Source organism: Nyctereutes procyonoides, unplaced genomic scaffold (assembly GCF_905146905.1).
Source record: "Nyctereutes procyonoides isolate TBG_1078 unplaced genomic scaffold, NYPRO_anot_genome, whole genome shotgun sequence".
Classification (NCBI taxonomy): domain Eukaryota; kingdom Metazoa; phylum Chordata; class Mammalia; order Carnivora; family Canidae; genus Nyctereutes; species Nyctereutes procyonoides.
Window position 1 is genome coordinate 36,581,089 of NW_026575135.1, and position 20,956 is coordinate 36,602,044.

General features: G+C 37.5%; 1 protein-coding gene across 1 annotated transcript in view; it reads right to left on the reverse strand.

The window, feature by feature from the left end:
- The window catches only part of SH3GL2 (SH3 domain containing GRB2 like 2, endophilin A1), a 206,596-nt gene that overhangs the window by 47,901 nt on the left and 137,739 nt on the right, over positions 1-20,956 (reverse strand). The window contains exon 2 of the mRNA XM_055301444.1: positions 4,501-4,569. Coding sequence (XP_055157419.1) covers positions 4,501-4,569 — 69 coding nt within the window. The remainder of the gene's footprint in view (positions 1-4,500; positions 4,570-20,956) is intronic.

The window sequence follows — 20,956 nt, forward strand, 5'->3', positions numbered from 1 at the left end:
GGTATTCAGAAAGCCTGATTAATAGTGTGTTGAAAAATAAAAACAAACAAGGCATTAGGCGGAGATTTCCCCACTGTATTTTTTTTTTTGTAATCTTCTTACGCATTACCTTTAATGATATTAGCACAGAAATGTATTGTAAACATATCACTGAGAAGAAACCTGACTTTCCTAAATTTCAGGACCAGGAAAAAGTTGTCTTTGAAGCTCATCTTGTTTGAGGCTCTTACCATCTTACAAATTTATGCCAGCAAGGAAGGATCTTAGTACAGTCGTCTACACCTTCTGTTTGACTACCATATCCATGAGGAAGACATTCATGGGCATGATAAAAACTCCTGGGTGCACTCAGGGATATGTGTTACTCAGCCTGCTGGCTGGGACTTTATACCCTTTTCCTTCATTTGGAATAAACCACCAGAATTCAATGAAGTGGTATTATTAAAACGTGACATTATTAGTAACAAATTACTTGCCAGAAAACTCAAAAGAGATGATGACTAGTGTGCCATACACCACTGTCACAGTGTGGTTTTAGCAGTGATGAGGAATTCAGTTATAGCCAAGGCTTTTTTTTTTTTTTTAAAGCAGCTCTGATGGCTAAAAGTTCTTTCTTACATTGAGCCTGACTCTCTCTCTCTCCAGAGTTTCTACTCATTAATTCTATTTTTACCACTTGGAGTTATAGAGAAAGATGTAACCCCTTTTCACCCAATGACTAATTAAACGCATTAAGATAATGACCACAGGACATTCTATCAGCCTTTACCCCATATCCTACTAATAAACTCACTCTTTCTCAGTCTTATATGGAATGACATTTTTCCCATTCTTTCCCAACATCCTGCTTGTCTTAAAAATTGAGGCTACCCTTAAGAAGAATTCCATTCTCACTGAAGTGATACATAGCCACAGTTCCAATCCTATGACTTCTTCCTGTTTCAACAGAAGGGATCTCCCAGGACACTTTTCAGGCTACAAAAAGAGGCACTATACCCCTTCATTTGGACTTCTACATTAACCATATATGTAGGAGCAAGAGAAAATTGAAGGATTTAGCTCAGGCAGCCTCTGCTCTAGGAAGCTTCCACTGACTTAACCAACCTGAGTAAGGTCTTTCGTGGAAATCCTCGACAAGGCATCAAGGACCATGTCCTATGAGCCACATGATTTATGTGCCCATTTCTTCCATCAAAACTGGAAGTCCCTTAAAGGCAGGAACTGTGTCTTAATCATCTTCATATTCCTGGTGTCCGGTCCAACACTTTACACGTGGAGGACACATTTACAGATATTCCATATGAGTTAATATAACCACATGCACATGTGGACACACATATACAAAACTGTGGCAACAGATGGAAATTTGAGAAAGTAGTAGAGATCACTCAAATTCTAGAACTTCCTCTTGATAAAAAATCTGTAGTTTCTCAATAAACAAATCTTACAGTGTCTATATCACAGTAAGAAATTTAGTCTGTACTTAACAAATCTTGTAAGCAACAGATATCATTTAAAACTAACACAGAAACAATTCTATGCAAGGCACTTAAGAGGAGGAAAGAAATGGCTATGGGCAGGGCTCCTGCAGAAACAAAAGAGCTGCAGGATTCCATCCAATCAGCTTGGGGAGCTGTGAGGGCTGGGACACACATATGTAATTTTACTGCGTCTTGGCAGGGGAGGGGTTAGGGTGGCTGATTAGAGAAACAACCTCTAGGAATACCCAATTCTCTCTCCCAGTAAGTAGTGCTGCTTGATGCAAACCTCTAATTCATTTCATTCTGTTGTCTAATTGCACCTCTGAAAACATAGCTGAACAAAAAAAGTCTCTCTACCCCAAATGCTTGATGATCAGAAAACCAACTGTGGATAGGTGATTCTTTTGTAGGCTTGAGAATAGTGAGCTAAAATATTTTTGTGAGTAATCAACAAATTAACAGGACAAACCAAAAGATTTTGGATTCCAAATCCAAGCCATGTGCTTTCCAATTGCCACACAATCCTTTACCTCTAATGCAAATTTAGCATGGGTAGAGAATGTAAAATTTGCCCAGAGCCATAAATGAGCTTAAAAAAAAATGTCTGTAGTAAAATGAAATAAAAAAAATTTCCACACTGTTCTGAAATGTAAATCCCTTAATTTACTAGCTATAAACCCAAATAAAAAAAAACACAGGTGTGTTACTCAATCAGCAAAAGTTTTATTTTTTTAAACTCCAGGAATATATTTTTTGAAACAAAAGCTTCAGAAGCTGGTTATTTTCTAAGAAATAGAAATAAACTTTACCCTTAGATCCAGAGGAATACCTTTAGGTCTTTACCTGAAGTAAAATACTTAGAAGATCCTCTTTCATTTGAATTATTTTGCAAGATTGCCGCAGATTCAAAGGTTTGATTAGTTGCTTAGTAATAAATTCTACTCTATTCTCTCTATTTCCTATTCTTTTGAGTTTCATTTAAGAAATGGAAAGTTTGCCTTAGCTTAGTCAGTGGGCTACCAAGCTTATTATCTTTAGTCCTGGCAGATGCTGAAAGCTGAACTAAAATTCTGATTCTTTAGTTCTAAATTCCTAAATGCCTGACTAATCTGTCATTAACAACATGGCACTGAAGAGACGGGCTATACATGCCTTCCTGAGGGGAGAGGGAGGATTCAAAGGATAATGGGTGAAGGGATCAGGAAATAATGGGTGGAGACAGAGGCTGGTGCAAATTAATAGACCCACAAGCTGCTCTTTATGAGGCATGAGGAACTCCAATATTACAGGGAGTGGAAGAGTCAAGTCATTCTAGGCAAATGTGTCAGGATCTGGTCTCAGATGCTATAGAAGATGGATGGGTAGAGTACCATTTCCAGAACTATAAACAGCAGAGGCTACTAGCTTTGGTTAAAGATCAAGTGGTAACTTAGAACTGTCCAGAGATAAGAAATAAGGACAAGCGCTGACTTCATTTGTCCTACTGGGGGCAAATACCTGTCAGGAATTAGGTGTAAGAGATTGGCCTCCAAGACTTCTAGTTGGGACTCAGGACTATTATACTGAATCTCCTCTCTCTTAAGTACATATGCTATCAGTGAGGTCCATTTCAAGAATTTAGCCAGAATGACCAGTTAGGTTAATACTACATAGTCTCATTTCACAAGATCTCTGTCTCTTGGCAAATCATTTTTTTTTTTCAGGAACTCCAATGTGTCCTGTTCTTTCTTACTTGCTGTTCCCTTTACCAGAAACATTCTCTAATAACTCTTATTCGTCCTCTACAATATCATTAAAATATTAGGAAGGCTTTCTGCAATCACCCTGTGTGTGTTTCCTCTGGTTCAAGCTTCTCCAGCACCATGTTTTGTTAAACCAGCCACACTGGTCAATATTTGTCCAAAGTTTGCCTTCCCCACTAGACTATGAAATTTAAGCAGTTAAGACTGTTGTTTTATCAGCTCACTGCTGTATCCTACATCTTCGCTCATAAGAGGCACAAGACAAGAATTTGTTGGAATTCATAAATGAACTCAAAAGAAAAAAAAACTGAAAAAGACAAGGCACAAAGCACCTAGGAATTGTCTTTGTTTGGCTCTTCACACAAACAGCACAACTGAGACAGCCTGTTGGAACTGATGTGAAGTAAAAATGTGGTTTTCTAGGTAACTATAGGCTTTCAACATCCTCTCTCTTCAAGTACACCTTCTGTATTCACAGGTCCCTTTACCTATCAGCAATTGCATGCCTGAAACAATTCTTTGCACTACATGACACACACCCTTCACCATAAGCCTAAATATCACTTGCTATGAAGAGTCTCAAAGAGAAAATATGGCGGATGTCACAAGAATCAAATGGGCTATTTTGTTTGCTGCCTCCATCCTTACCTGCTGAGAACCTGCTTCAGGCAGGTTTCAGGCAGAACACTAAATGACTTACATTATTTTTAATCCTTAATAAAAATCCCCAAGTAGGGATTAGTATTCTCATCTTATTTTTACACAAAAATAAGAGACTCAGAGCAATAAACTGACTTGTGGGACAAGCGGTGCAAGTGTAGCAGGGAAGGGCTAAGTCCAGCAGGCCCCTCATGCCTTCTGTCCACCACCCCTGCTGCCACTGGCTGGCACAGCCCTGCCAAGAGGTCCACCAAAGCCAGTCAATGATTCAGACTCTCCCCAAACACTTGGGACACCATTTACACCTTTCTCTATTTCCTTCCCACCTTATCCTGATTCAAACACAACTTCATGTTGTCCCTGTTTGGAAAAGCAATGATAAAACTCACTGGGAAAGTATATTATGACATTTCACCTTTGCTGAGGTTTTCTCAGGGTAGTGCAAAGGGAAGACAGGATGCTTTGCATCTTCTGTTTTAAAATATACACTACAAAGAGAATGTATTTTAAAATAACAAAATGCATTTTCAGATACCAGAGGAAAGTAGTTTCCCTTTCCTCTCTCAGTATGCTAGACAACTTCATGTCAAAGGGAGCTCTAAGTGGTGAAGACTTACCCGCTCCATCTCTTTGAAGTCATCATCTAGCTTGGTTCCTTCAGCTCCTCCGACCTTCTCACTCACTTTCTAAAGAAAAGAAACAAAAAGGAGAATAATAAGGTTTCTTTTTAAAATGTGTGTTAAAAGTTTCAAGCACGTTCAGAAACATCATCTAATATAATCTCACTACCATTCTCTGACATAGGTGGACAGTCCTATTCTCATAGGAGGAAACTGTGTGGCTCAGAATATTTAAACAACCTGCCAAAGACCAGGCACGAAATAAGTACTGAAGTAAGAACTTGAACTTATTTCTTCTGCTTTCAACCCCAATGTTTTTTATTATATACATTATTATATAACTACCTAATCACTAATATTTTCCTTTTGAAACTTCTGAAGAACAACACCATCATACAATTATAACTTCCCTCTGATAATGGCTCTAAAATGCTACCTAGGTAGAAAATTGCTACTTCTTCAACCTATTTCTCAATGGGCTATTGAACAGATAATCACAAGCATCTATCAAACTGGTAAGAAAAAAATCAGCCTAGCTGATCTTCAGATAAAAGGACTTGAATCGTAATCTTACAAAGCCTCCTGTAGCTGTCTACATCTTTATAAACATGAGATAAACCATATAGAAAGAATGTGAGGGCATTTCTTTGCTACCCAATCAATTCCCATTATGATCTGTTTTATATTCACCAATTTACATATGCAAATGATCATTTTCCACATGTAGAATTCACGTTCATTAAAAAGTAAACTATCTTATTCTGTTCTGAGATAAAGATTTAAATTAAATATAATAAAAATGTATGAATGAATCACAAGAAAAATAGTTTCATCAAAGGCAGGAAAATTAAATGCTAATGACATGAGACTTTTAAAATTCTCTAATTATAAAGGTAGTTAGATGCTTTTCACTAAGATGTCACTATATTACATAAAGTATCACAGATATTGAAGTATGATTTTTCATTTCCTTCAACAACCACTGGATTAAAGGGCTCTGCAAAGAAGGCTACCACGAAGGCCAGACCAGCAGCAATCTCAGTAACCAACTGGGTCATCCCAGTAAGTTTGTTCTACCTCCTTCTAAAGGAGTCCTTGAGAACATGGCTCTGTCCCCTGGGCAATGGAAGTTCTGATATGTCCTTGTTGGGGGCTTTGCTTATTCTTTACCCCCCCCCCATGTCCTTCACTCCTGCTTTCTGCCATCAGGAAAACCTTTAGAGGAGACCACTATTAGTAAAACTGAGAGTATGAATTCTATCACAACTCTGGACCTATACCAGATGCTACCCATTTCATCCCAGCAGTAATAACAGAAGGAATGTGCTGTGATGAAAGGCCACAGCATAAACAGACTCCTCTACTCTTTGGTGATGTACAGAGTGGTTATAAAATAAAGTAGTGTAGTAGAATAACCTATGTCTGAACCCACATGATAGGCAGTAAATCCTAGTTCCCTTGTCTTTGCAATAAAGTATATACCTGCTTATGGTATCTTGGTTTCCCCTATCAATTTTTTTTTCAACTGTTGTGTCAAATATTGAGACGAATCTAGCAATTTTCATTAATATAGTACAACCTTAGGTAAATAAAGGCCAATTATTAAAAGTGTAAGGTTAATAAAAATATTAACATCTTTCATTTGTATAGCTGACACACACTTTCACCTGCAATTTATCATCTAAGATCACAAGAACTATGCAGAGTACAATTATTCCCATGTTGCAGATGAGAAAACTCGGGGTTGTGTAAGTTAAATTGCCTGTCGAAAGTAGTGATCCTTAGCTAGGAAGAGGTGGAACCAAGATATAAGAGTAATTTTCCCAAGCTAAATCCTAGGCTTCTTTCCACCCCCAGCCTAATTTGGGGGAGCTGTCCATGGTGCTGGCCCTCTCTGCCTGAAATTCCATTAGATTTGCTACCTTAACCCTTGGTCCTTGACATTGGCCCTCTCACTTAACCTGTGCCCTGAATGATGCTAGTTATCAACTATTTCAGCAATCCATACAGATCCAGGATTTGTCTGGTATCCATACCACCTAATCTAAAGGCTAATTGTTATCTGGAGCAGAAGTCTTTTTGCCTGCTTTCTTAAAGATTTTTACCAAACCAGAAATGGAGGTGAGAGACCCCAGAACTTGGTTTAGTACCTCCGGGTGAGATCCAAGTACCAGTGATACAACCTGCATGTTTGAGAATAAGTTATAGAAAATCAGGAATAGAAGGGGTATTACAAGTTATTAATATCAAATTTTTGCTATCATCAACTTTTTACTGCGATTTCTACGATTCACTCCCTTTCACTTTACTCAGTGATGACAGTTTTGGCTCATATTTCAGCCCCTCTTGTACAAGGTCTTACTATTCTTGGAGTGCATGGTTTTCAGTTAAACTTGGACTGCGAAACTCTAATCTAGGCAAACTCTTACAAAATCAAGAAATATTTACTTACACAATCCCCAATCAACTGTCTCTCAGTTTAACCTGTCTCCAATGTCAGGGAACTCATTATATCCCAACATCCCATTTTGGTCAAAAACAGACCCTCTTATGATCTATGAATGAGACATTTAATTTTCATTTACAAAACTGTCACCAAAAAATAGATGACAAATGTCTCCTCCATTTTTAGTAACATTAGAGAATTCTGGTAACCTTGGGTTAATCACATTTTGATCATCTCTGGGGAATAAAATATGGCCTTCATCAAAAGCACAAAGTCTATATCACACTTTCAATCCCAAATTGATCAATTGGATAATGATTTTAACTTCTCCCTTTTCTGCATCTAAATATAAGTTAATGGGCAGCCCAGGTGGCTCAGCAGTTTAGCACCACCTTCAGCCCAGGGCATGATCCTGGAGACCCCAGATAGAGTCTCACATCAGGCTCCCTGAGCCTGCTTCTCCCTCTGCCTGTGTCTCTGCCTCTCTCCCTCTCTGCCTCTTTCATGAATAATAAATAAAATCTTAAAAAAAATAAAAATAAAATAAAAATAAGTTAGCATTACAATAGCTGGCTCACTATATCAAAGAGAATACCAAATGGAATCACCATGGCCATTAATAATTTGGAACTGGTCCTATAATTCACTAGGAGGCTGACACATCAGCCCACTGGCTTTACATATTGGTTTAAAATACTTAGTGTGGTTGTGGGTGTGAGTGGGGGCATGGTGAGAGGTAGAGAAAGAGAAATAAGACTGAGAGATACTAGGCTCTTTCTCTTATCTGCAAAAGCTGACCTTTGAGCTTCTCTGAGAGAAACAGTTCACCAAACACACTAAATGAGGCTAGCAGTTAGATACTAGTACTGACCTGATTGGTTGGTTGATATAAAAATTTCTTATCAAATTAGATACTTAGAAAAGGCAATATTCAAAATGACATCTGCATTGTTCTTGGGGCTATTATTTTTTCAAGTCACAAAGGATCTAAAAATATACCAAGACACTGAATTAAACGGTGGGCTAAATAACACAGACTCATTCCTTAGGAGTATAGCAAATATTTTCCCTTCCTGATCTTTAAATGTCATTACTAAAATTTCTATATTGGGCTCTTGGGTGGTTCAGTGGTTGAGCGTCTGCCTTTGGCTCAGGTCATGATCCTGAGGTCCTGGGATTGAGTCCTACACCAGGCTCCCTGTGGAGGGAGCCTGCTTCTCCCTGTACCTATGTCTCTGCCTCTCCTGCATCTCTCATGAATAAATAAATATTTTTTAAAAATAAAACTTCTAACCTTTTGTAAATAACAGTCAAGGTGAGGAATACAGGCTCCCTGATCCTGTCTGGCCAACAATGAGTTTTGTTCTCCTTAAAACCATTTATTTAAGAATTCTTTTGCCCTGCTATTTTCCAGAGACAGAGTTCTTGAAACCAAGATTTCATAGTACTGAATATTTTCAGGTACTGTTAATATACTTTGGCTAATATGCTTGCCAATTGAGAAATTAATCACCTATGTGTTTTTTTTAACTGATCATCAATTTAAACGAACATCAGCAAAAGGTATTTGAAACAAACAAAAGGTATTTGAAACAAACAAAACAGTACAAATAAGCCAATATACTCCCCTGTATCACCTGAAATGAAACAAAAAAATCTAAAACATCAAAGAAACAACTCCTCTGTTCAAAACTCCCAATTGTACCCACTAAACATTGAGAGGTTATGCTTCTAATCTTATCTATTAACTCTACATATATTTTGTGTTCCAATCAAACCAACAATGTCACCTTCCTCTTATTCTTCATTGTATTCCTCACAATAGGTACTTGGTTAAGATTTGTGGAACTGAACTATAATATCCTTTAGTAAATTTTGTTAAGTTGGCCAGAGGAGGCATAAAGTGAGGCAAATAAGACTGATCACCTCACTCTAGGATGGTCTTTCCAAAGACCAACTTTCCAAAACAGAAAAAAAAAATAAGACACTCAACTCACGTTTTAAATTAAAAGTCTTAATTCTGAGTCTGCAGTAGTGATGTTCCATGCTATTTTTTATCACATACCAAATAGGAAATATGTCAAAGAGAACCAGTAGCAAGAGACAGCTTAAATAAATGACCACTGTTCACAGCCTAGAGGATGCTGCACTGCTTTCCAACAATGACTCATCCTCTCCCACATTAACTGGCACCTCTGGGAAAAAGACACTCCCTCCTCTAGTTCCAGGTCTGATTCTTCCCTGCAATGCATTTCATTTACTAAACATTGAAGACTCAGCTACCGTATTTCTGACTGCCTTTAAAGAGGTCTCCTTGAAAATCCTATCAGTGAAATTCATTCATGCAAAGTGATTTACCTCCTACTTCTGTTTTTGTTCAGCTTTATCTCTTATTATATATCATACAAAGACAAGTTTCCTTACTATCCACCAAATGTGCTGTGTTTATTCCCTCTGTCTTATACCTGGACCTATTTCCAATTTTTCCTATCTTTTAAATCCTACTGATTATCCAACATGTTCACGGAGATCTTACCTTCTCAATCATCCTGACTGCACCCAATAGCTGAAAGTTATTAGACTTCATTTGCATTCTTAGCGCATCATCTGTTGGATTACCTGGAACTAGCCACTTCATGAATAAAATTGCTGAGATCTTTGCTCATCTGAATTTTAAGATGCTAAAGGCAGGGATCATATCTCATGCTTCTTTGTTTAAAAATGTCTGAAACTGCAATACCTAACACAGTGCTTGCAAAGTAGACATTTAATTATCAGGTGAAAAAATAATCTCAATGAATTATTCTTAGGCCTAAAATCATACATATATTAAAGAAAGACCCTTAACTATGAGTTAGCACTCATTCTGTATCTCCTTTCTCAGAGTTTAATCTTTCCTCAAAAGTGTAATAAATATTTTTTGCTCTATCAGTAACAGACAAAAAAATTAGAAAATTCAATGGTCTATGATTGTTGAATAAAATAAATCTATTTATAGCCAAGGTTAGAGAAAATTCTCTCTTCATTGTAACCATTCGACATTTACCCACCAAATTATTTTTAGAAAAATTATAATTAGCATTCATAAGATATATTCTTCCCATTAATCCTAATTCTAAATATATAAATATTTTAGTTTATATGCATATGCACATGTGCGTATAAACACAGACATTAGGGAAACATATTTATGTGCATGCGTGTGTGTATGTGTGTGTGTGCATCCTTCCACATGAAAGTAAATACAGTACTTTTCCCAAGTGTTTTCTTTTAAATCAAAAATAATTCATGAAGTGCTGCACTGTGTGTTTATTCATATTAAAACAGAATTACCTTAACATTCTGTAAGTTAATCATAGCTAATTTGTTCAGAGTAAAAAGTAGAATACACTATCCTGCCCATCTGCATTATGGAACAATCCACAACATTATTTATATATAAAATGAAAACTTATTGACAAGTAAGTCAATGAGAGACACATAAATCAAGATTTTAGAACAAATTGGACTTAGAATGAAGAGAGATGAATTTGGCCTGGACAATGACACCAGAGAGCTGTGTGAAAGAGAAGATGCGTAACTTCTTACTGCCTCAATTTCTTCACCTCAGAAATGAAAAACAGCATCATCCAATACTGGATTTTTTAAAGAATCAAACTGGAATGTACTTCTAAAGAGCATATTATAACCTAGAAATCATTATTAAAGTAAGGGTTTATTATGTTTTAACAAGTGGTCTTACTCACATGAAAGGCAGAATTTTAAGTTGGTTTCTTCTATTTGGCCAAAAAAAATACTACATAATTTAAATGCATTAAAGAACAACAGTACTTAATGCACAAGTTCCTTAAAAAGAAGTTATGATAACTACCTCTGTGGGACATGGTACTATTTTCCCAGGACTTGTAGAAAGGCCACACCTATGACAATAAATAAAAGAAGCCCACATTCTGATTCTCCATGAACGTTCTTTAATCACTATTCATTAATAAGGTACCAAAAATTAATAATTCTAATACTTGATGACATATCAAATACTCAGAAGGAAATAGAGTCAAAATTACAGCAGTGCTTTCTTGGTATTTGGCTAAATACAAGTAGGATCTTGTTTTTCCAGATGGTGGTATTCCCATGTTTGAAAGGCAGGGTGGATTCACTTCATGAAATATAAGTTTCACACCAGTTTCTCTCAGCTGTCATTAAATTGGAATGCTTAAATGCCATGATGTTTTGAAAGTGAATTTCAAAAATATATATATATTTTTTTTTCCCATCTAGAAACTTCTGATTTTCTTAGAGAATGATTAAAGGCATTTTTATTTATCTAAATTGGGCCAATTCTATTTCTTACTCTTAAGGAGAATTTGTATATTAAAGAATGGAAAGTGGAAAGATTCCTCTCACATGATACAACTTGTGACTCCCTCCACCAAGAATTCAATAGGATGAAAACTGATTTTCTTTAAATATCTGGAACTAAAAACTTTAAAATGAGCTTGGGTAGGCTAAGCACTTCACTGTTTTTCCAGCTTCCAATCTCCGTATCTTGTTTCTGGTCAAATATTACACAGAAAATGTAGTAACTGATTTGCATTATGTTCTAATTATTTCTGGTGTGATTCACTGGGGTTAAAAGTAATAAGTTTCTAAGTCCCATTTCCCCAAAGTGAGAATTTCTCATAGACTATGTTAGCTAATGGTCCCTCTCCAGAAAGTTTACACTATCACCTATAGTTTCATTTGCAAATGATCTTAGTTTTGTCTTCTAGAAAATATGAAAAAATTTACAGAATAAAAGACAACCATCATTTCTCTATTTTTCAACTTCCCAAATCAGCTAGTCCTTATCAGATAAAGGATCATTTAGAAGGGGTGCTCATCAGAGAGAGAGAATATTTCCATAAAGTTTACCATTTCTAACAGAAAAAAATACATACATTTTCACAGTCCATTGCAATAAGCCATTGAAATTGAACAAAATATAAAATGACAGTGTGTGCTAAAAATAGACTCTATACTTGGGGCCAGAATTATGTCATATAGTATTTTTTAAAATTCTATTTAAAGTTCAGCCATAAATTTTCTTGAGAGAAAAACAGAACTCACAAAGAGAAATGAAAGGTACCAGTAACTCATTTGAGGTTTCAGTCCTGGTTAATGAATGACATAGAACCTAATGTCTGATGACTCAGTTGATAAGGCAAGACAGAGTAGCCCTAGGCTTTCACTTGTTAAGAGAAACTACTGGAAAGCCATTTTCTGTTTTATGAAATGCAACTACAAACTACTGAGCCTCTGTTTCCTCTTTCATAAAACGGGGCAGGCATAGGGTGTGCTTAGATAACCAGGGGAGTTCTAAGGTGCCTTATAACTAAAAATTTGAGATCTTTTCTGTAATGGTTAATTTGATGTGTCAATGTCACCAAGCTATAGTATCCAGTTTTTCAAACACTAATCTAGATATTGCTGTAAAGATATTATATATATGTGGTTAACATCCACAATTAGTTGACTTTAAGTAAAAGAGACTATCCTTGATAGTGTAGGTGAGTCTTACCCAATCAACTGAAAGGTCTTTGGAACAAAACTAAGGTTACCTTGAGAAAGAAGAAATTCTGCCTACATATCTCATTGGTTCTATTTCTCTGGAAAACACTAATAGATACAATTCCTACCTGCTAGAGTGCTATTTATAGTACACTAAAGGTAGATAATAAATGAGGAAAAGGAAAACAAGAGAAAATACCACATGAAGTGTTTGAAAAGAAAACGCTATAGTATGTACTCTCCCCTAATAAGGGTTATTTCAATGCAAATTTCATTCTGAAAAATCAAAAACAAACCATTTTTACATTAAGTCATCAAGTGAAATGCATGCAAAAGAACTCATTTTGAATACCTACTATGTACTATGGATTTTGCTACAAATAAAAAAACTAGGGGTTTCCTTTGCAAATAAGACATGGCACATGCTATGCTCTCTGGGAACTTATAGTTTGGTGGGATATATGGATATATAAACAAATCATTTCAATATAATGGGGTTAAGTACATTTTTAAAAAAAGTAGACTACCTGGGCACCTGAGTGGCTCAGTCACTTGAGTGTCTGACTTTTGGTTTTGCTCAGGTTGTGATCTCATGGGTGGTGGAATTAAGCCCTGTGTTGGGCTCTGTGCTGAGTGGGGAGTCTGCTTGAGGTTTCCGCTCTCCTCCTGCTTGCGTGTTCACTCTCATTAATTAATTAATTAAAACAAAATAAATAAGAGTGTGTGTGTATGTGTGTGTATTTTTTTTTAAAGTAGATTACCATCAGAATCTAGGATGGACAATTTGGCCTTAGCTGGATAAACTTCCTACAGCTGATCCCTGAGCTGATTCTCAAACGAACGTGAGACAGGTAGAAGCTTTCTCCTGTAGAAGTTACTACATGACACAAAGCAAAAACAGAGTATTTGCAGGGAAGTACAAACATTTCAGTCCTGTGAGATATCAGAATATAAAGCAGGGAATGATAAAAATTGAAGTTGTAGGACAAAGAAGAGATTGAGTGGTAGCAGGCTTTCTAGGCCATGCCAAAGACTACTTTTTGTTCTGAGCATTGGTAAATTTACATAGTTGTTCAAGCATCACTACAATCCAGTTTTAAACAGTTCTGTCACCCCAAAGGTCCATTTTTAGTCAATGCTCAGCGCCAGCCTAAGGCAGCCACTGATCTACTCTTCATGTCCATAACTTTTACCTTTTCTACAAATGTCATATATATGGAATCATATATGATTAATAATTTTAAATTTTAAAATAAATTTTAAATATCTGGCTTCTTTCATTTAGCACAGGCAATTTGAGATTCAATGTTGTTGCATGTATCAGTAGTTCAGTTCCTTTTTTTTTTTCTCTTTCCTTTTAAAGATTCTACCCATTTATTTATTCATGAAAGACACACACACACACACAGAGAGAGAGAGACAGAGATAGACAGAGAGAGAGAGAGAGAGAGAGAGAGAGGCAGAGACACAGGCAGAGGGAGAAGCAGGTTCTATGCAGGGAGCCCAATGTGGGACTCCATCCCAGTACTCCAGGATCATGCCCTGAGCTGAAGGAAGACGCTTAACTGCTGAGCCACCCAAGTGCCCTTATCTATCTATTCTCCTGTTGATGGACATCTGAATTGCTTTCAGTTTGGGGTTATTATGAATAGTGCTATTAATATTTGTATACATGTCTGTGTCAGTATATTTTTTCATTTCCTTTGGGTCTAAACCTAGGAGTGGACCCACTGGATCTAGTGGTAAATGTATATTTAACTTTTTAAGAAATCGGCAAAATATTTTCCAAAGTGACTTACCGTAAGACCTTTGACTTTTATCTCAGCAATGATGGAAAGCCATTAGCAGGTTTTAAGCTGTGGAATGCCATAGCTAAATTAATTTTTACATCATTAGATTACAAAGTGAAGCCTGACTTGAAAAAAAGAAGGCTGGAGACAAAGACACCAATCAGAAGGTCACTACTATCATTCAGGTGGAAGATGAGGGCTCAAACCAAGAACTCTAGGAGTAAGGATGGACTCAGTAAGTATTTAGGGCATAAAGTTAGTAAGACTTTGTGATTCATTAGATATAAGAGAAAAGCAGAGAACTCTAGGATGACTCCTAGTTGCCAGACTTTGATAAATGGATGGATGAATACAAATGAACAAAACTCAGCTATAGATTCACTGGGTTGGAGTCCAAGTAAAATATGTCCAGCAGGCAATTGGATATATGAATCTGAGCCTGTAGGGAGAGGTGAGGGCAAGAGAGATTTATGCAGAGTCAGCACTTTATATTTGATTTGTAAAACCAGAAGACCAGCCGATGAGATTGCTCAGGGAGAACATGTACCAGCAATTGTTATAGATCAAGAACAGCACCCTGAACATCACCAATAATTAAGGGCTAGCAGGGCAAGAAACCAACAAAAAGGACCATGAAACAAATGTCAGAAACTAGAGGGAGAATCTGGAAAGAGAAGGACCAAAGAAACCAAGGAATTAATTTCTCAGATGAGTATAAGCAAACCCAGAGAATGGAAGTGGAGGACATGGTGTGGTGGTTAGAACAATCATGCCAAAAGCTATTAGAATTCAAGAGTCTGACAGCTCTGTGACCATGTGAACTGCTATATTTGTGATACAGGGTTAGTGCAATGGTCTCAAAGGCAAAATACATGTGATCTAAAGGATACCAGGAATTAGACAACAGGAACTTTATCCTCCTAATTCTGTATCTAGTATTTCTTCCCTCTCACTTTATGCCGATAGAAATATCATTTGCAACCACAGGAAATGCCCATGCAAAGCAGAGTGACTGACAGCTGAGTCCCAGCTGCCTTGCAGAGCAAGCAGTTCCAAATATGCCCTCTTTCCATCACTATGTTTGGATACATCCCAGGTACATACTTCACATCCTCCACACATCCCAGGTAGGTACTTCAGCTTTGCAGAGAGAAAACGTCAGAAGCAAACTGCAAGCCAAGGGGTATCTGAAGACACATTTCCTGCAAATATTTTACACATCAATGTCACCAAGTGTGCCAGCCAAGCTCTATTCTGAGGTAAATGCTCTTCTCCTCCTAAGCCAAAGGAAGGCAACACCATGCACATAGCAGCAATACTAAATCATATGCTTAACCTTAAACAACAATAGGGAAAAGATAGGAAGAGACTTCAGAGATAGTCATGGAAGTGATGGACAGCCACTTGGCATTCAATGAAGGGATACCAGACCCAAGACCTTTTACAGAAAATCGCTGACCTACTGACAGAGGAATTAAACTGAAAACAGAGAATAACCTCATCAAACAAAAAGATTTCCATCCAAGATATCAAGTTTGATAATTCACATATGTGGAAATTTCATCATCTGAACCAAAAATTTTAAAAAGCATCTTAGTGACAGGACAGATACATAGATTTAGATTTCATAAAGATTTCATCCAATTCAGGTCAGAACTTCCTAAATGCTGTCTAAGAAGACTACGCACTGACAGATGTATCAATCTGCCTCTACTGCCATCTTCAAGTCTGCTGCCTGCACTGCAGCCAACTCTCTAGAGACTCACACCTTGCAGGCTCATGCTGAAGCGAGAAGGCAAGTGCTGGAGGCTCCCCCCATCACACACATTCTTGGTCTGCTTTTTGATCCACAGTTTCTAGTTTTGGAACTTCATGTGTCCTCTGTTCCTGCAGGGTACATGTAACAGGAAAGGCAACTATAATAGCTGGAGCATATACTCAGAGTAATGTCACTGCATCCCATACCATCTAAGAGCTAACTCGTTTCCTCTTTTCCAGTATGCTTTCAAGATATAGAAAAGAAGCTACTGATTGTATCATCCCATTTCCTACTGCCTCAGTCAACTATGTACCAATAGTTGTATTTCATACTTTTACAAATATATATGTGTGTGTATGTTTATATTTATATATATATATGGCATTTGATAAGCAACAGGAATATAGTTGGGTTTTCTATAGGTTTGGAGTTGCTCATAGTTGTGCATTAAATTCGGGACAGGCTCTAAGCACAATTCTAGCATTCCAAACTAACACTGATGGCTTCCTTTTCTTTCAAGTTTTGGCCCATGTTTTTTTAGTCACATGGGAGACTTGCTCTTAAATGAGATGACTGTTTGCAGAGCTCTAATAAAAATATGCCAAAAAGTAAAATGGAAAGGTCACAGGCTAGAGTATTCTCTTTTTAATTCTGCTTAAGCTTATGAATGTGCTAATGTCAGCACCTCCTGGTGAGTAGTAGGTGATGAATTCAGGGACTCTTAGAAGATGTTTTCTTATTTGTTCAAGTTGGACATGAGAGGAAGGACGGAGAAATATTAAGAAAGGACAGACTTTTAAGAAGAGGCTGGGCACCTGGGTGGGTAAGTGAAGTCAAATGGACATCAAGATGGGGGCCCAGTATCTCTCTGCTGCTTTGAAGTCTCTTGTCCTTAAGGTTTGGGAAGTAGGGGAAAAAAAGAATGAATTAAAAATTTTAACAACTTTATTGAAATGTAATTTATATGTCACAAAGTTTACTCATTTGCAGGGTACAACTCAGTGATTTTTAAAGTATTTACAAGTTGTTGGATCACCATAATCTAATTTTTAAACAGTTTCATCATACTAAAAAGAAACTTTGTACTCATTAGCGTCACTCCCCGGTTCCCTCCCCCAATTTTATTCAATGCCCCATCTCTTGACAAGCATTATTCAAATTTCTGTCTCAGCAGATTTATTTATTTTGGACATTTTACCTAAATGAAATCATCTAATTACATACATCTTTTATGTCTAGCTTCCTTTACTGAGCACGTTTTCTAGGTTCTTATACATTGCAGCATGTGTCAGTAGTTCATGCCTTTTTTTTTTTTTTTTTTTTTTTACAAGTTAGTAACATTCCACTATAGGGCTGTATAAAGCTACCTCACAGGGCATTCATGAAGATCACAGAAGGTAATTAAGTGGTCTGTCAACTGTAAAGTACTTCACCAATGCAAAAGATCTGTGTCATTAACCTATAAACATCACTGAGAGCACTTCCCTAAGAGTAACAAGGTGACATTACATGGAATTTCATAGACATGGTGACAGCAAGGCAGAGGTTTCCAGAAAGCCTCTACCTAGGACTTACCTGTGATAGAAAGAAAAAATAGGAATACATTCCAAAATACAGGCCAATTAAAGGTTTGAGGGCCATTAACATATGGCATTATTCCCAGTGAGTATCTTAAGAGCAAAATGGTATGCCTGTGGATGCTTGTTACTAAAGATGAATTTGAAATTTACATTTTAGAATGTAATGCTATACTGAGAAGGCACTTTTTAGAAGTGACCTCTTCTTGTCAAATCAACTCCTTTTACCAAATGTATCAGTTCACTGAGTTATTAGCAAGAGTGTAAGTAGGAGAAAATGAAAATGAACACATTCAGAAGCCTATACAATACAGTTTGTTTCTTGTGGGGATTTTTTTTTTTTTTTTGGCAAAGTGAGGAATTCCAATTATGATTTTGGGTGAGGACTGTAGGAAAGAGGAAGTTTGGTTGCCCATTAGAAGAGATGGGTAGGAGTAAACATGGAGTCCTGAAGGGAATACGCCATCTCACAGGTACCTGTGTGTGCTGGAGAGTAGGGATGAATGGCAAGGATGGGAACTCTGAGGAAGTGAGGGCAAGATAAACAGACATGTTAGGGTCAGACAGTCAGTCAGTACCAAGGATAGGACTGACACCCAGGTCCTGGTTCCCAGATCTAGGAAAACCTGTTTCCCAGGAAAGAGTCCACTTGGGTTGGCTGTCATAAATAGACGGCAGCAGCATTTATGGACACTTTAATGTGCAAAAATACTTTAGGATGTCTAACTTGTTTTCAGTAATTTTATGGCTAAAAATTGTTACTAAAATTTTATTGGTAATGATAATTTTTTAAATCAATTCAGTTTTACTGCCCTTCAGTAATAAATCCATAACTTCATTCCTTTGCCTATATGCCTCCTGAATCACTGTCACTGAATCAACTGTACTCCCACACATGAAATGTCCAATGCCCTTGGGGCTCACACAGCCCCTGAGCTTAAGTCTACCCAGCACTTGTTAGACTGCATTTTATATCATGTCATTTAGTGGAATGGCTCTCCAACTTTTGAGAGTTACCAGAAGGCAGGGATTTCAACCTTGTTCACCTCTTTTTCTCAGTGCCTAGCACAGCCCTGGTGCTCAGCTGGTCTGCAACATATGAGGAGAGAAGGCAATGGAAAAGCACACTAACCTCTGCACTCATTTGATCTGCTCATTTTTTCCGTGAACTTCCTTTTTCTATTCAATTCTATTTGCTGGTATTCCCTGAAACAATCATTGTAGTTGCCTTGTCTTCTTTCCTTTCTGCCAGTGACAAAGCTTGAAGGCCAAGGGTAGATACAGAAAAGAGGGTAATTAGTAGTAGCTCTGGACATATTCTCCAATGGTACCATCTTAAACAGGTTTTTGTTTGCTTTTATGCTGGCATGACTGTCAATAAAATCTAATGAAAAGAAGTTAGAGAAAGAGGGTAAAATCAAGAGTTGGTCTACTCAACACTCACTTCAAACAGCAGGATCAGACAAGGCAGTCAGTTCTTTACGTGCTTGTTTTCTACCATGACCACCACAACAGAATTTGGCTACTTTCTAATAGCTGTCATTAATTTATTTGAAAAATATTTATTATATGTCTTTTATGTGTCAGGCACTAAAGATGCAGTGAAGGGGATATGCAAAGGCCCTGAGGAATATGAAGGTAAGACTGGCTCTTCCACGAGGTTAGAGAGGTAAGGAGAAAGCATCCAAGATGAAGCTAGAGATGCCAGAGCCAGAGCCTACAAACCCTTTTGGGCTAAATGAAGGCCTTTATCCTTAGAGCAATGAGTGCAAAACATGAGAGGATTTATGATTTTATAACATCACACAGTCACTCAGTCACATGAGAGCTTGGCGTCACAAAGGATGCTGCTTTAGGAAGAGGTCTGATTCCTGCTGTAAGGCCTATAAACATTGTGCTTTCATTTGCAGAGAATCGTGACTGTCACAAGTCTGGCATGCACAGGAGAACATATGGCTTCTCTCTGGAAAAAGTCCTGCATGCATCAAATCCCAAATTTGCTAATGAAAACATCCTGTTCTCTAAGTAGGCTTAGACAACAACACACACATATATGTTTTGTTGCTGTTGTTCTTTTGTTTGGGTTTTGGTTCCCCTCCCTACACAGCACATGAAAACCCACAGCAGGACTTAATTTTCTGAAACCTAAAAGAAATTTTCCAATGAATTATTTTATAGTTTCCTAGAAACTGTTTCTCTTGAGTGAATTACCATCTACTCTTACATAATACTTCCTAACTTAGAGTATGTATCAGCATGTCATTTAAAGCTTAGGAGATTATCTTTAGCAAAGCATAAGGCCTTAGATACCACATGACTGCTAGAAGAGAACGTTATATTGTAAAGTACCAAAAAAAAATGGTGAGAAAGTATGTTTCAATTTAATTGCTATGGTGCATCCTCTCTACTAGTTAAATGCAGGCATCTCTCTTTTATTCTCATAATGAATTAATTCCACTCAAACAGGTATGATGAACAAGCCTAGATAGAAATTGGATTTTAAGCACAAGAAACAGATTCCCAAAGAAAAATTAAAAATCAAAGAGTAAGAGTAGTTCCACAGAGAAATCCAGCACTCAAACTCCAAAAGGTAAACACCCATATAAAAGCCACTGGGCCTTTAAAAAGCTAAACTTTTTGCCCATTGTTATGGATAGTTTTAAATAAATAAAATGTAACAAATATAATTTAAACTCCTTTTATGCTCCATGCCCTCAAGACATTGCTGTCCTTCCCAATGACAGTTTTGCTCTTTTACAGCCCAAGTGGCTGTCTTCATTTGGAGATCCCAAAGCAGTAGCTGGGACATGGGTAAAGAGGCAGTGGTCCTGCCAAGCAGAGTGGGGGAGTGGGTGGGACAGAGAAATGCAAGGCCAAGAGCATGTTCTGAGCTGGAGTCAGGCAATGTGGCTTGATCCTGAAGGATCCCTGTGAGGAACCATGCAGAACGCCCCTCAGTATTGCTCCCTGAAGGAACAGGAAGCTTAGGCAATCATATGACTCCCATTGGGTGAAGGCTGGCTGCAGGTGCTTTAACTGATATGTCAGATAAATGCAGGAAAAGATGATAATTCCAAGACTTAGGAGAAACTTCTAGGGCATACAGGCTGGAGGTGGGATGCTGGATCTGTCCACCTGGGCTAGGCTGAGGGGATGTGAATCTCCACACACACACAGAGCATATATATATATAGCAGGAACCAGTAAAATTTTTAGTAAAGTGGCAACTTGAAGATCAGTGTCCCCTGCCTCGAATTCATGTTGAAATCCTAACCTCACCATGTAGTTAGTGTAAGAAGGTGGGGCCTTAGGGAGGTGATTAGATCGTAAAGAT